Source organism: Myxine glutinosa, chromosome 1 (assembly GCF_964187855.1).
Source record: "Myxine glutinosa chromosome 1, kmMyxGlut1.1, whole genome shotgun sequence".
Taxonomy (NCBI): Eukaryota; Metazoa; Chordata; class Myxini; order Myxiniformes; family Myxinidae; genus Myxine; species Myxine glutinosa.
The window spans coordinates 117,163,827-117,177,073 of record NC_136261.1 but is presented as its reverse complement, the minus strand read 5'-3'; the positions used below and the strand labels follow the sequence as shown (position 1 = coordinate 117,177,073).

General features: G+C 48.2%; 1 protein-coding gene across 4 annotated transcripts in view; it reads right to left on the bottom strand.

Moving 5' to 3' along the window:
* ARSG (arylsulfatase G) overlaps positions 1 to 13,247 on the bottom strand; it is a 134,623-nt gene that overhangs the window by 58,966 nt on the left and 62,410 nt on the right. For all 4 annotated transcript variants that reach the window (XR_013623190.1, XR_013623185.1, XM_068117620.2 and 1 more), the window contains exon 7: positions 4,829 to 5,028. Coding sequence is in view for 2 of the 4 variants with exons in the window: in XM_068117620.2 (XP_067973721.1) it covers positions 4,829 to 5,028 (200 nt within the window). In the remaining 2 variants the exon portion in view is untranslated. The remainder of the gene's footprint in view (positions 1 to 4,828; positions 5,029 to 13,247) is intronic.

Genomic DNA, 13,247 nt, shown 5'->3' with positions numbered 1-13,247 from the left:
TAGGGACGTTTGTCTTCTTTGCAGTGGACAACAGTGACTTCAATGAAGACACACCTGATGGGAAGCGGACACTCCATGCTACAGCCTGGGCACTCTACCAACGACGGGAACATGCACCCTCCACAGATGAACATAGAACACTGACACTACATGACCGAAAGGCCAGACACCGCTCACTCAAGGTTCTGACTGCTCCAGACTTTGTTCCTTGCCAAGCACCAAACAAACAATCTGCCACAGGTACCACGTATAGCTTCAAGACACGGTCAAACCCAGATGTCACCAAGCCGTACTCTGCGACGGACACAGTGTGGCTACTTTCACGCACAATCATGCGAACAGCTGAAGCTGAGGACGTACAAGACGACATCATCCCACCAGATGACCAGCTGCAAGCTGCAGAACCCCAGCATGCTGACCCTGTTGGGTCACTCGTCCACGATCCAAAACAACCACCTGGCAGTAGGATCAAGCATCACGATATCCCAACTTGGACAGCCTACAACTCACTGCTCTCCTCTTCGAAGCCTCTGACAGAGGTCAACGCCCTGCCATTGGTAGCAGCACCAGCCCATGAATGGCAAACACTGATAACAGTCTTGAAACAGACACAGCAAATCAACTGCATGGTCATGGGTCCCGATAGGAAGACAGTGATCACCTTAGACATGGCCCTGTATGAGCGAGCCAAACAGCTGGAGATGACCAGAGATGACTGCAAAGGCAAGTGGGTACTGCGACTAGGGGAGATGCACACTGTGATGGCTGCACTGAGGGCTGCTGGGAATGCCATAGAGGACAGTGGTCTTGACGAGGCTTGGTCTGAGGCTGATATCTATGGCCCAACAACGACCAGACAAATACTGGAAGCCAAGCACATGAAGAGGGCTTTGGAGGCCCACATCACCACTGTCCAAGCCCTCTTCGACCTCTATGTGGACGAATTCTTCCAAGAGCATCCCCATCTGAGGGGCCCATGTACCCAGTCAGCACAACAGGTTGCCCAGAGCTGTCATCTACACAACCGAGAGGAGATGACAAGCGCGCAGAACAACATGCTAGCTGTCCTCGAGTCAAACGAAGTCCTGGAGGCCATGGCAAAGTTTGATGAGAGGAAAGAAGCCAAGAGTCCACTGTTCAAGTTTGTGCGACGCTACATGCGGATGATAATGCTGATATACACATTCATCCGTGCCACCCGTGATGGACAATTTGAGCTTCACCTGTCTTCACTGGATGAGATGTGCATATACTTCTTTGCACATGACAAACAGAAATATGCCAGGCTGACTCCCCGGTACCTTGCAGAGATGAAGGCCCTGAAGATGACAGATCCAGGGATCTACCAAGAGTTCATGGATGGGAACTTCAGTGTCCATAAGAATGAAATCCCCTTCTGTGCTGTAGGTGTGGACCATGCACTGGAGCACATCAACAGGATCATGAAGGTGACAGGGGGTATTGTGGGCATTACCCAGAATGCCAGTGCCCGCGAAAGGTTCTTTCTGACAGCAGCAGAGCTGAGTAGGCTTGCTGAAGAAGCCCGTCAGATGGCTGGCTCACAATCAGCTACACGCAAGGAGCACCACGACCTATCAACCACAGTCTGGGCTCGGCAGGAAGACAGCATTCGTCGACTGAAGAATGTGATCAGAGAGTCCATGAATCCCATGACGCATGAGGGTGAAGACCTGACGACTATCATCACCAAGGTGGTGATGCCAGCTGAAGTACAGAAGGATGTCTGCAACCAAGATGAGATTGGTCAGAAAGCGTATAACACGTTTGTTGCAGAGCGCATCAACACAAATGAAATCAACCTTTGGGCCAGAATGGGAAAGGTCAAACTGAAGATGTGGAAGAGTGCCAGGAAAGCTGTGAAGCACAAACTGGCAGACAAGGTTGTAGAGCTGAAAGACGACAGGTCACTGTTTGCGCGCATGCTGATCGTGGCCCGCTCACGACCAGAGATCAACTTGAAGGATGCCATAGGTCAATATGAATTCACCGCGCTTCCACGAACCCTCTTTGCAATGGCTGGGACACTACTACCATGCACAGACAAAAGCAAGCTCATGGGCATCCTAGAAGATCTACCCAAGAAGTCAACTGGCACTGGTCAGCAGCCAGACGACGACAATCCTGAACATACTCCACCCCCTCCCAAGAAGGTGACTGTCATAGACGGCATGGCATTAGTGCAAGCAATGGGTAAGCCACAATGGGTCAAAACATGTGCCCAGTGGGCTGGCCATTTCAATGCAACACTGGACTGCAAGACCAACGGGTATGATGAAGTCCACCTCGTGTTTGACCGATATGATCTGCCAAATTCACTGAAAGAGGCCACACGGGAGAGGCGCCAAGGTGGCAAGCCGCCCACTGCTTACCACGTTCAAGACAGCACCCCGATTGGGAAACTGACAGCAAAACAGTTCCTGTCGCACACCAACACCAAAGATGAGCTAACTGTCTATCTGGCAAAGAAAGCTCTGTGTCACTTTGAGGGGACTACCAAGGTCTTCATCGTCACTTCAAGGCAGGATGTCTTCTCCAACTGCATGGATGTACAGCATCTCCGTAGCTCCCAGGAGGAGGCTGATACGAGGATCTTTCTTCACAGTCTAGATGCCGTCCGAAGAGGTGCAACACAGCTGTACATTCAGTCACCTGATACTGATGTATTCATCCTAGCACTCCACCGGTACCATGAACTATGCAAAGACACATACTTCATCACGGGTGTGGGGAACAAGAAGAGGCAAATCTCACTGGAACCAATAGTACATGAACTTGGTGTCAGGAAGGCTGCAGCCCTACCAGGATTCCATGCATTCACGGGAGCAGACCAGACTGGTCGGTTTGCCGGCAAGGGAAAGCTCACATGTTGGCAAGCCCTCAATAGGTGCTCTGTTGAGGTGGTATCTGCGTTTCATGACCTTGGGGCCTCTGAGGAGCTGAGAGCTGACACAGAAAGTGACATTGAGGCATTTGTATGCCAGCTGTATGAGCCTCGTACTACAGTTGTGGATGTGGGCAAGCTGAGGTGGAGACTGTTTACCAAGAAACAGCTAGAGGCACAGAAGCTGCCACCAACACGGGGAGCTTTACATGAAGCCATTGCTCGTGCACATTTCCAGGCCATGGTGTGGCATCAGGCTGATGTACCGGACCCCCAGCTTCCACAACCAACAGAACATGGATGGAGAGCAGAAGGAGATCAGCTGGTGCCCATCACAACCAAGGACCCTCCAGCCCCAGCTGCCATCACACATCTAATCAAATGTAACTGCAAGAAGACCCAATGCATGTCTCACTGCTCATGCAGGTCTCAGCATCTCAACTGTTCTGAGATGTGTATGTGTGGGGCAGATGAAGAGGTGTGTGGTAACACGGGTCAGGAGCGCCCCATGGGAATCGATAACACTGATGATGAGGAGGATGGAGATCCTTCAATGTAACAATGAACACTGCCAACTAAAAATATTGCACAAAGACATTATAAGTGTACATTTGAACACTAAAGTCCAGCCTTTATGTGATTTAGAAGTGAAAATGATGGAAAAAAATATATATATGTGTTGGCATAAGTGCGTGAAAATCCAAGATGGCTGCCATAAGAACCCTTTTGATCATATGTAGGTGTATAAATGTGTGTTTATTGGATTAAGTATCCGCAAATATGTACATTTGGACACCAAAATTAACACTCTAGGTCATTTAGAAGCCAAGATAATGACAATTTCGGTTTTCAACAAACGCCATTTTGATAATCCAAAATGGCCGCTATAAAGAACTTGAAAAAAATGGAGACATATTTTTTCTACAACTTCTATCATCCCTAAAGACAACCCAACCAGTGTCCACAAATTAACATTTGAATTCAACGGGAAAACATTGGCCCCCCCACTAACAGTAAATAATCATAAATTATTGAAGTAATCAACACCAGTTCCATCAATGTAAATTACATGAAAGCACAATAAAAGCGGCAAATTATTGAATATGCGAAATTCGTTTTCATCAGCTTGTTTCCTTGCTTGACATTCTATGAGTGGGTTCAAGATGGCGCCAAGGAAGCAACTCCCAACATAACAGCATGTGAAGATCGCATCCGCAAGATGGCGGCCTCCATTGAGCGATTTGGCGAGTCAAAGCTTCGAAATTCTCAAGGGATCCAGCAAAATCTGGCTTTTCAACATAATACGTACGCGTTCATTCACAACACCGGCTTCGCCGGCTATTATAATTTAAGTATACACCTGAACACTGCATATGTTCTATGAACTTTCGTTTACTTAAGTAATTTGTTTCACATGCATTTACAAAAGCTGTTCATTTACAATAATAAACATATTGTGGCGGACACAAAAGCCCACTGGCGTGGTGACATCATTCCGCGCACCGAGTGGGCGGTGGCCACGCCCGAGGGGTAGGCGTGGCCTCATGATATACACCGGGCGCCCAGCCCGGAGCGGTACAGTGTTACAGTGAGCTCTTACAATAAAGACGTTTATATGTTACCGCTTGTCCGCTTCCTCCTTGCTCACAAGCAGCGCGCGTAACGCCGCGCTTTAATATATACCTGTAAATGTTCTCACTGATCGTTTGATGAACTTACCCTAAAGTATGAACATCATTGGAATGACCAAAACTTTGTCACAGTACTGCATATGTCGATCATGAGCCTAGTATTGGTCTCTAGCCCACCACGATATTTTAAAAATACAAAAATTAAATAAAAATCTCCAAAAAACATTTTTACTTTTGTGGTTAAAATTAAACACGTGATGTGACATACTTGACAGACAGGCTACATGTGACATACTTGTGAACCAGAGAAGAGTATCATTCTCTACATGTAGCTGACTCAGCGTGTTAGCAATTGTCTTCACGACCCAATCCATTTCTCGCAAGGTGTCCCCAAACTGTCCATGGTGGGATGAGTTCACAAATATCGGTGCAGTGGCCAGTGGAACGTGCATGTGGCTCAGAGCCAGGTAGAGGAAGAATGGACGGTGGGCAGCACTGAGGGCAACACAACACACATGCGGTTAAGGGGCCCAACTTCACACTTTTATGACAGCTCACACAACACATGCAGTCACAATTAGTCAGGTTCACTATGTTAACAAATATAATTTCGTTCAACAATTTTGGAGATGAGCAAAACTATACATTTTTGGAATATTCAGAGGATGAGGAATCCAAAAATCAATGTTGGCATTTGCACAGACACCTGCATGGCCGCCATTTTGGATTTTCAAAATGGCCACCATAAAATACATATTTTGCGCTATCTCGGCTTCTAGTCAACCTAGAAACTTAATTAGATATGCTAATCCTATGTTTTCTGGGTCAAGAAATCCAATAAAGGCCTCAAAATAGTGCTCAGGATTATAGAAAAGCAACAAACAAAGGTAATTGAAAACCATTGTCTTGATATTTGTGATATAACTGTATTACATAATCCATGATATTGCAAGTCCTTTGAAGTTATAGGTATGGGTTTATAAAGCAAGAAAACAGCCTTGTTAGTATCAGATTGAACTATAAGTCCTATACACAGGATCTACTTGGTCTATACCGTTCAGGAATATGCTTTTACAGATCTTCATCACTGTCCTGAGTGTCATTTTCGCAAAGGTGTCTATGCAAATGCCAACATTAATTTTTGGATTCCTCATGCTCTGAATATTCCAAAAATGTATAGTTTTGCTAATCTCCAAAATTGTTGAACGAAAAAACATAGTGAACCTGATTAAATGGGAACCCACACTTCTAATAAACAAAGATTCATTATAACTCTGCTGCGATTGTACGACTACATGATAGCACGAATGATTATCATCATGCTATAATGGAGCTATGGCATATGTGTGTATGAATGTATGTATGTGTATGTATGTGTGTGAGTGAGTGGATGAGGGGCTGTGGATTCTGGCAGTGGAGGTGGTTTTGATGTTGTAGTCTGTGTTCTCACTGGCTGGGGGTGGGAGTATGTACGCATCCAGGTGTAGCTGATGCATGTGGAGGTGTATGTGCCCCTGGCACGAACGCTTGCTTGAAAACTGCTGGCCCACCTTAGCTGAGCGTATCGAGGTTGAAGGGCCGAAACGGGATGATGCTGAGGAGGGACCCAGTTAGTGAGGCACACTTGACTAGGTGTGTTTTGAAATTATATAAATACAGACTTGGCATTTAATATGGAATATTTTTTTTGTGGGGGTGAACTTACTTTTCAAGATGTCTTAGAACCAAAAGTTCATTGGAATTATGTTGAAATTATTCTAGATTTTGTTAATGTAACCTTTAAAAGAAACAAAAACCACATTTGACGTTTCGAAACAAATAAATTGATCCTTGAAAGTGATGTAAACTGATATCGAACTCAATTCATGGACAGCACTGTGTTAAACTTCTGTACGTTTTCCAGAAATATCTCTTTATTTTGCACATTAGCCAAATTTTTTTTAACAAAAACAAAAGTTAAATTACGACTGGGATTACGGACAGTAAAATTACAGTTCAGTACTTCGTGTAAACCCCACGAGCATTCAGGAGAGCACATACACGTTGAGGCATGCTGTTCACGAGATTTGCCACGGTTTGGACAGCAATCGCGTGCCATGCAGTTACAATAGCCTGCTGCAATTCACGCACAGAGGTCGGCTGCTGGTCCAAGTGGTCGATTTGACGCGTTAATTCTGCCCACAAGTTCTCTATCGGATTCATATCCGGGGACATGGCAGGCCACTCCATATGCTCTACACCACGGTCAGCAAGAAAGTGTTGGATCATGCGAGCATGATGAGGCCATGCATTGTCATCTTGGAAGACAAAGTTTCCTCGAAAGGCTGCATGAGCAAATGGAAGCAATGTTTCTTCCAGAATGGCCCTGTACTTGAACTGGTTCAGGTTTCCATTCAGAACAACCAGGTCAGTTTTGCCCCCTGCATGAAAAGCAGCCCAAACGGTCACCCCACCACCTCCAGCTTGGACTCTTGGCACTATACAATCTTTGTTGTGGGCTTCATGCACTTGTCTGCGCACTCGTACGCAGCCATCTTGACGATAGACCAGAAATCTAGACTCGTTACTGAAGGTCACGTGATTCCAGTGTCCTGGCTGCCATTGACGGTGCTCTCTGGCCCACTGCAATCGGCGCTGGCTGTGTTGTCTGGTAAGGCGTGGCTTTCTCAGGGGACGCCTGGCACGAACGCTTGCTTGAACCAGTCGTTGGTTGACTCGCCTTCTGGATACAGGCACATTTGTCAGTTGCTGCCACTCAGCCCTAAGCCGATTAGCTGACTTGGTACGGCCATTGCGGACCAACGGGTGCAGCTGGCGATCATCCCTCCTTGTGGTTCTGCGGGGACGTCCTGGCCTCGGTATTGGAGTAGGGACACCCCTCTGAGCATTTCGTTTCAGGATCTTTGACACCTGATGTTGAGTCATGCCATACTGCCGAGCAATAGCACGCTGTTTCATGCTGTAATTTCGTAAAGCCACCACTCCATGACAAACAGCATTGTCGAGTTGACGGACCATCTCCAGAGGAAGCGGCAATAACTTTTGGAGACTTGCAGCAGTTGTTTTCCACTAATACAGAACGCAACAACCCTTGTATACCCGACTGTGAAGCCAATCGTCAAATGCACCTGTCCGTACATTTTGCCACGCCACTTGTGATATAATCCTGTTGTTGACTTCTTGCTGCGACAGAGAATCAGTGACATGGTTCTTTCAACAAATAAATCACCAAAGTGTAAAAGAAACTCACCAGATTGATATACTGAGTTAAGAAAGTAAACCTAAGTCAAGAAAAAAAAAAATTCCATATTAAATGCCAAGTCTGTATATACACTGAACAGCAATAGAAACATCACTTCATAAAAATAATTCCTGATCATTTCCCATAGAAATATCAATGCATTTCGTTTAGATATCTCGTTATTTACATTAGTCTGTATCTAAATTTAATCCTAACTACCAACAGTGGTGCACACGTGGATAAAAACAGGTCACCAAAACACAGGCAAAAAACGACCATGGTACAAAGTCGTGCATGATTCCCATGGAAATCAAAATGCACTTGCGTCTCCTTGTGACTTTCCCTATAAAGGCACCCCAAACGTGTGTTCATCATTCGTGTTTCGATGCCAGCGCCATGCCCAGACTTACGAGGATTCAGAGAGACCAGGCTATTGGAAGATTGCATGCTGGACAGACTGCACCAATGGTTGCCAATGCTTTCCATGTCAACGTGAGAACCATCTACAGGTTACAGGAACGATACCAGGCCACCAACAGCACCGATGACCGCCCACGCAGTGGCAGACCGAGGGTAACAACACCATGACAGGATCGACATATTGTACGTCATCACATCCAAGATCGCTTTACCAGGGCTACAGAAACTGCAAAACAAACAGTTGGAACCCACCAGAGACACATTAGTGGTGATACAGTCCGTCGACGTTTGAAGAACAGGGATGTCCGTTGTCACAGGCCGTATCGTGGCCCCATTCTTAAAGTTCGACACTGCCGTGACCGACTACAGTGGGCCACACAGCATCAAAATTGGCGTTACCAGCAGTGGAGAACCGTTCTTTTCTCAGATGAAAGCCGATACTGTGTTTCCACGGCAGATGGCAGAGTGAGAGTTTGGCATAGACATGGGGAACGCTACACAGATGACTGTGTGATGGAAAGAGACTCGTGGGGTGGTCCAAACAGCATGGTATGGGATGCTATTGTTCTCAGTCACAAAGTCGGTCCTGTGGTGTTCCAGAATATTGGTCCAGGAAGAGGCAATGGTGTCACAGCTGCTCGCTACATCGATCAAGTCCTCAGACCTCACGTTGTGCCACATTTTTGACGTCACGGAAATCATGTCTTCCAGCAGGACAACTTGGCACTATACAATCTTGTGACGCCCGTGCCCACACTGCCAGAGCAACAAGGGACTTCCTGCAACAGAATGGCATCCAAACCATACACTGGCCTGCGCCCAGCCCCGATTTAAACCCGATAGAGCACTTGTGGGACGAGGTTCAAAGAAGACTGAATGACGTTCGACCAAGGCCGACAACTGCAGCTCAACTCAGTCAAGCGTTTCTCAGAGTGTGGGCCCAAGTGACAAATGCCTTCATCAACCGATTAATCCACTCCATGTACAGACGATGTATGGCTGTCATCAACGCTCACGGGGGTCACACAAGATACTGAATTTGACCTCCCTTGTTCTCACCTGCTCTTGTGTTTTTCTCTTTCAGAACATTTCACATTATTGTTTGAACTGTGGTGACCATACCTGTAATGTTTCATGTTGATCCTAAATCATGCCAGACACCACGGATACACCGCCGAGGGAGGGTTACGCACGTCACCTGGAGGAAGGCATGGAGCGGGTCCATGCCTTCGCCCGCCGCCAGCTCCATCTGGCGGGGGCCAAGATGAAGCGCAGGTACGACGACCGGAGCCAGGGGAGTCAGTACGCTCCGGGGATGAAGATTTGGTTCTTTAATCCCCGGAGGCGGAAGGGTAGGTGCCCAAAACTCACCTCCCCCTGGCAAGGCCCAGGAGTCGTCCTGTCGCAAATCTGTGACGTGGTCATTAAGATCAAAATGGGGCCACGGGCCCCCCCTCGGATCGTCCATGCCGACCGGATAAGACCTTATGCCGGCGAGCAGGCGCCCTCGTGGATCGCCTCGGCTCTAGATGCCGAGGCAGGACCCAGTACCTCTTGCGACGGGGGCTCGTAGCGTCAGAGGACAGGGGGGGATGGTAGTGGGAGATGCCCGATGTGGTGGGATGGCAACTTTGCCATCTCTCACAACAGGGGCAAAGGAGCACTAGTTTATGGGGTTTATGGCAGTGAAAACTAGCCCGGGAGGGTTAGGATATAATGATAGGGACCTAGAGAAGATGACCTTAGGTAACGTTAAGGTTAGGTAGTGACAATGATACCTGTAGTGGGGATGCAGGTAGATTAGTTGGGATGATAATGACGTGGTATGTGCTTAGTTTAAAGGGAAGACGGGGAGCACTAAGTTAGCAGGGCAACAGGTAGATTAGATGATGCCGTGTGTGTGGTTAAAAGGTGTGATTGCACAGGTGTGCAACTGAACAGGTGTATGGAGCAGTGTGTGAGTGAGTGATAGTGATGTGAGTTGTGCTGACCAAATGGTCCAGGAAGGAAGGAGGGTGCAGGTGGCACCAGGGAGATTGCACAGGTGTGCAACTGCAGGTGAATGAAGAACAGGTGTATGGAATAAATGGTCTGGAGTATATGGAGTATTGGAATGGATGGTCGTGGAGTGAGTATGGTGGAAACTCTGGAGTGGAGTGGATGGTGCGAAGGTGTGGATGGGGGAAAGGAGAGTGGACCCCCATCAAGAATACCCGGGGAGGGTAGTGTAAGTGTTAGGTAGAGGGTACAGGTAAATTGTGGTTGGATATTGGCATCTGTGGTGCGTGGTGGAAGCATGGTGATTGAATGGGTGCATTAGTGTTGTGGAAATGGCTGGGCATGTAGCCTGTTAGTGTGTGTAGTTGGTTGACACTCCGCCACTGTTAGGATGTCGGCCAGGTGAGGCCGCAGGTGGGCTCTGGGAGCTGGTAGTTGTTGTGGATGGGGCCCGAGGATCCGGAGGACGGACCCGGGTAGCCCAGTGCCAGAGGGCACCGAGGGGTGACAGAGCCAGGAGGGGCCTTCCCCAGTTAGATAGGTTAGGGTGAGGAGCTAGGTAAGCTCGGAGGCAACTACAGTGGTGGAGGTGTGCAGGTGGGTAGACCTGCTGGGAGAGCTGCACGACCCAGCCCGGAAATTGTGCAAGGGCACCGGGAGATGAATCGGGGGAGTGAGACCCCAAATTGAGAAGCACCACAGTTTGGTCAATGGGAATTGGTTTTTAGAACCCATAGTGTAAGTTGGCCAATAGATTGGCAGGGAAAGACCCCGGGTAGTGTAAAGTGTGTTAAAGTCATTTAGAAGGTAGTTAGGATGGAGATCTCCTCGCACCATCTGCATCCACTCACCTGGGATGACGTACCTCCACACCATGCCAGGTTGTTTTATTCTTTTTATTGTGCAGATGGTTGGATTGTGAGACGCATCATGACGTGGGTGTGACATTGTGCTTGTTGTTCCATCTCTCCCTCCTTATGAGGATTGATGATGAATTGGGTGATGGCAAATTTTGGTTAGAGGGATTGTGGTGACGAATTTGGAATAGAAGAAATATGGGGAAGACGTGACATTAGTGACGAATTTGTAAAGGTGTAGATTTTGTAAATATGGGGTAAGGGCAAGGGTAGTGTAGGTGACAGGGGGGGTGACGTACGGTAGGGACGAGCTTTCTCACTTCGCTCTCCGTACGCACTTCGCCTTGCATTGCCTGTATTGATGTGTACCCTTGTGACCTTAGCCCTCGCTCATCTGTCTTTTCCCCCCTTTTGTCTCCCACCTGAGGACCTGTGCACCACTGGGCGCAGAGGGGAGCGTGCGTGAGTCCGCCATTGGGCGCCCGGAACTCCCAGAACCACAGCTGTCTGCATCGATGCACCACCTTATGGACCACATGTCAGTGGCTGAGCACCACTTATGGACCCCATGGGTTGGGGCATGGCCCCTCTGCTGGAACCGGCCATGAAGGCCCGAGATCTTGCTGGCGGACCTTGGCCACAGGGCACCTATGCCCCACAGGTGAACCACACTAGTCGGCCCTGTGGGCCATAAATAAATAAAAACGGACACGTTTGGTGCATTTTATTTTATGTCCAAATAGGCCGCCAGCAAAGAAGATGACAACACCTGAAAGATAGCAATAGCCAGCAGAGGGAGCCGAAGAGCAAGAGACCACCAGCAGGGTTAGGGGTTGTTTGGTTATTTTTATTGAGAACTGTGGTGACTGTGCACCGATTGGTGCTTGATGGTGTATTGATGTGTTGTTTGGGTGCTTCATGGTGCGTCGATGCAGAGCAGACTGTCTCTCCCCCCCCCCCCAAAAGAACAATCACAGGTCCTGGGTTGCGTATTGTAAATAAAAGCAGAGTCATTGTAAATAATGCGCCCCCACCGTAAATGTATAGTTTGAAGACCATTCCACAATTCGGTTAGCTGTGGGCGTGAATCTGTTAGGCAGGGTGCAATGGAGCAGCGGGACATATTTATTTATGTTTTAAAACTCGCACTCAGGGTCAGGTTAAATGTAGAGGGAACTACACCTACGTGCCACACTAAGGTAAAAGTTCATAGGCCCGGGACGTGCCTAAGGGGAGGAGGGTGCAGTGTTGTGGATATGAGAATGTTTTTTAAATTTATTGTTGTGTAATGAATTGTGGTAAAATGTCACCCTCCTTCCTGCATTTGTTGTTGTATAAAGGTCAAAGGGCGTTCCCGTAGTTAATTCCATAAAACATACACGAAGGACACCATATATCCCTGTTCAGTAGTTATATCCTTATTATGTGTATTAGTGTAAGGCTGTGTCTTCCATTAATTGAAATACTCCATTGCACCAAGTGAAATAAGAGTAGATCCCCTTTCCCTTCACATTCCCCTTCCAACAATTGCCAACTGTTCCCTCCGCAACTCCATTCGCCATGAGGTCGGCTTGGAGAAGAAGGGGGAGGAGCTGCTGACTCCTGGGCGTGCCCGCCCATCGTCATCAAGGGCGGAGCCAGAGGGCCGTGCCGACCAATCAGGGCCGAGGCGAGCTCACCGATGGGCGTGTCCTGGACACCAGCGGCTTGATCGCCTGAGGCGCTATATAGAGCGCACGCGAAAGCAAGAGAGAAGTTGTTGTTGGACTAAGCAAGAGAGGAAGAGTTGGACTGAGTTGGACTAAGCAAGAGAAGTTGTTGTTGGACTAAGAGTTGGACTGAGTGGGACTAAGAGTTGGACTAAGCAAGAGAGGAAGTTGTTGGACTGGGTTGGACTAAGAAAGAGAGAGGAGAGAAGGGGCGAAGCGAAGCAAAGAGAGAAAGAGTCCTGGAGTTTGTGAGAGAGGGAGAGAGAACCCGTCACGCCAGACCCCCCACCAGCAGCGTTGGCTGCACCAAGCAGCTCCGACCCGTTAGCCCGCGCACACGACAGGATCGGTGGCATCGGCGGCCGTCGAGGTCCAGCCCGACGTCCCGTGCGGGATCAAGCTTCAGCCAGCTCCGTGCCTTCCTCCCCCTCCAGCCACCCACCTCCTGTCATTCCTGCCTGCAATTTCCCCATTCGTGTACGTGAGTTT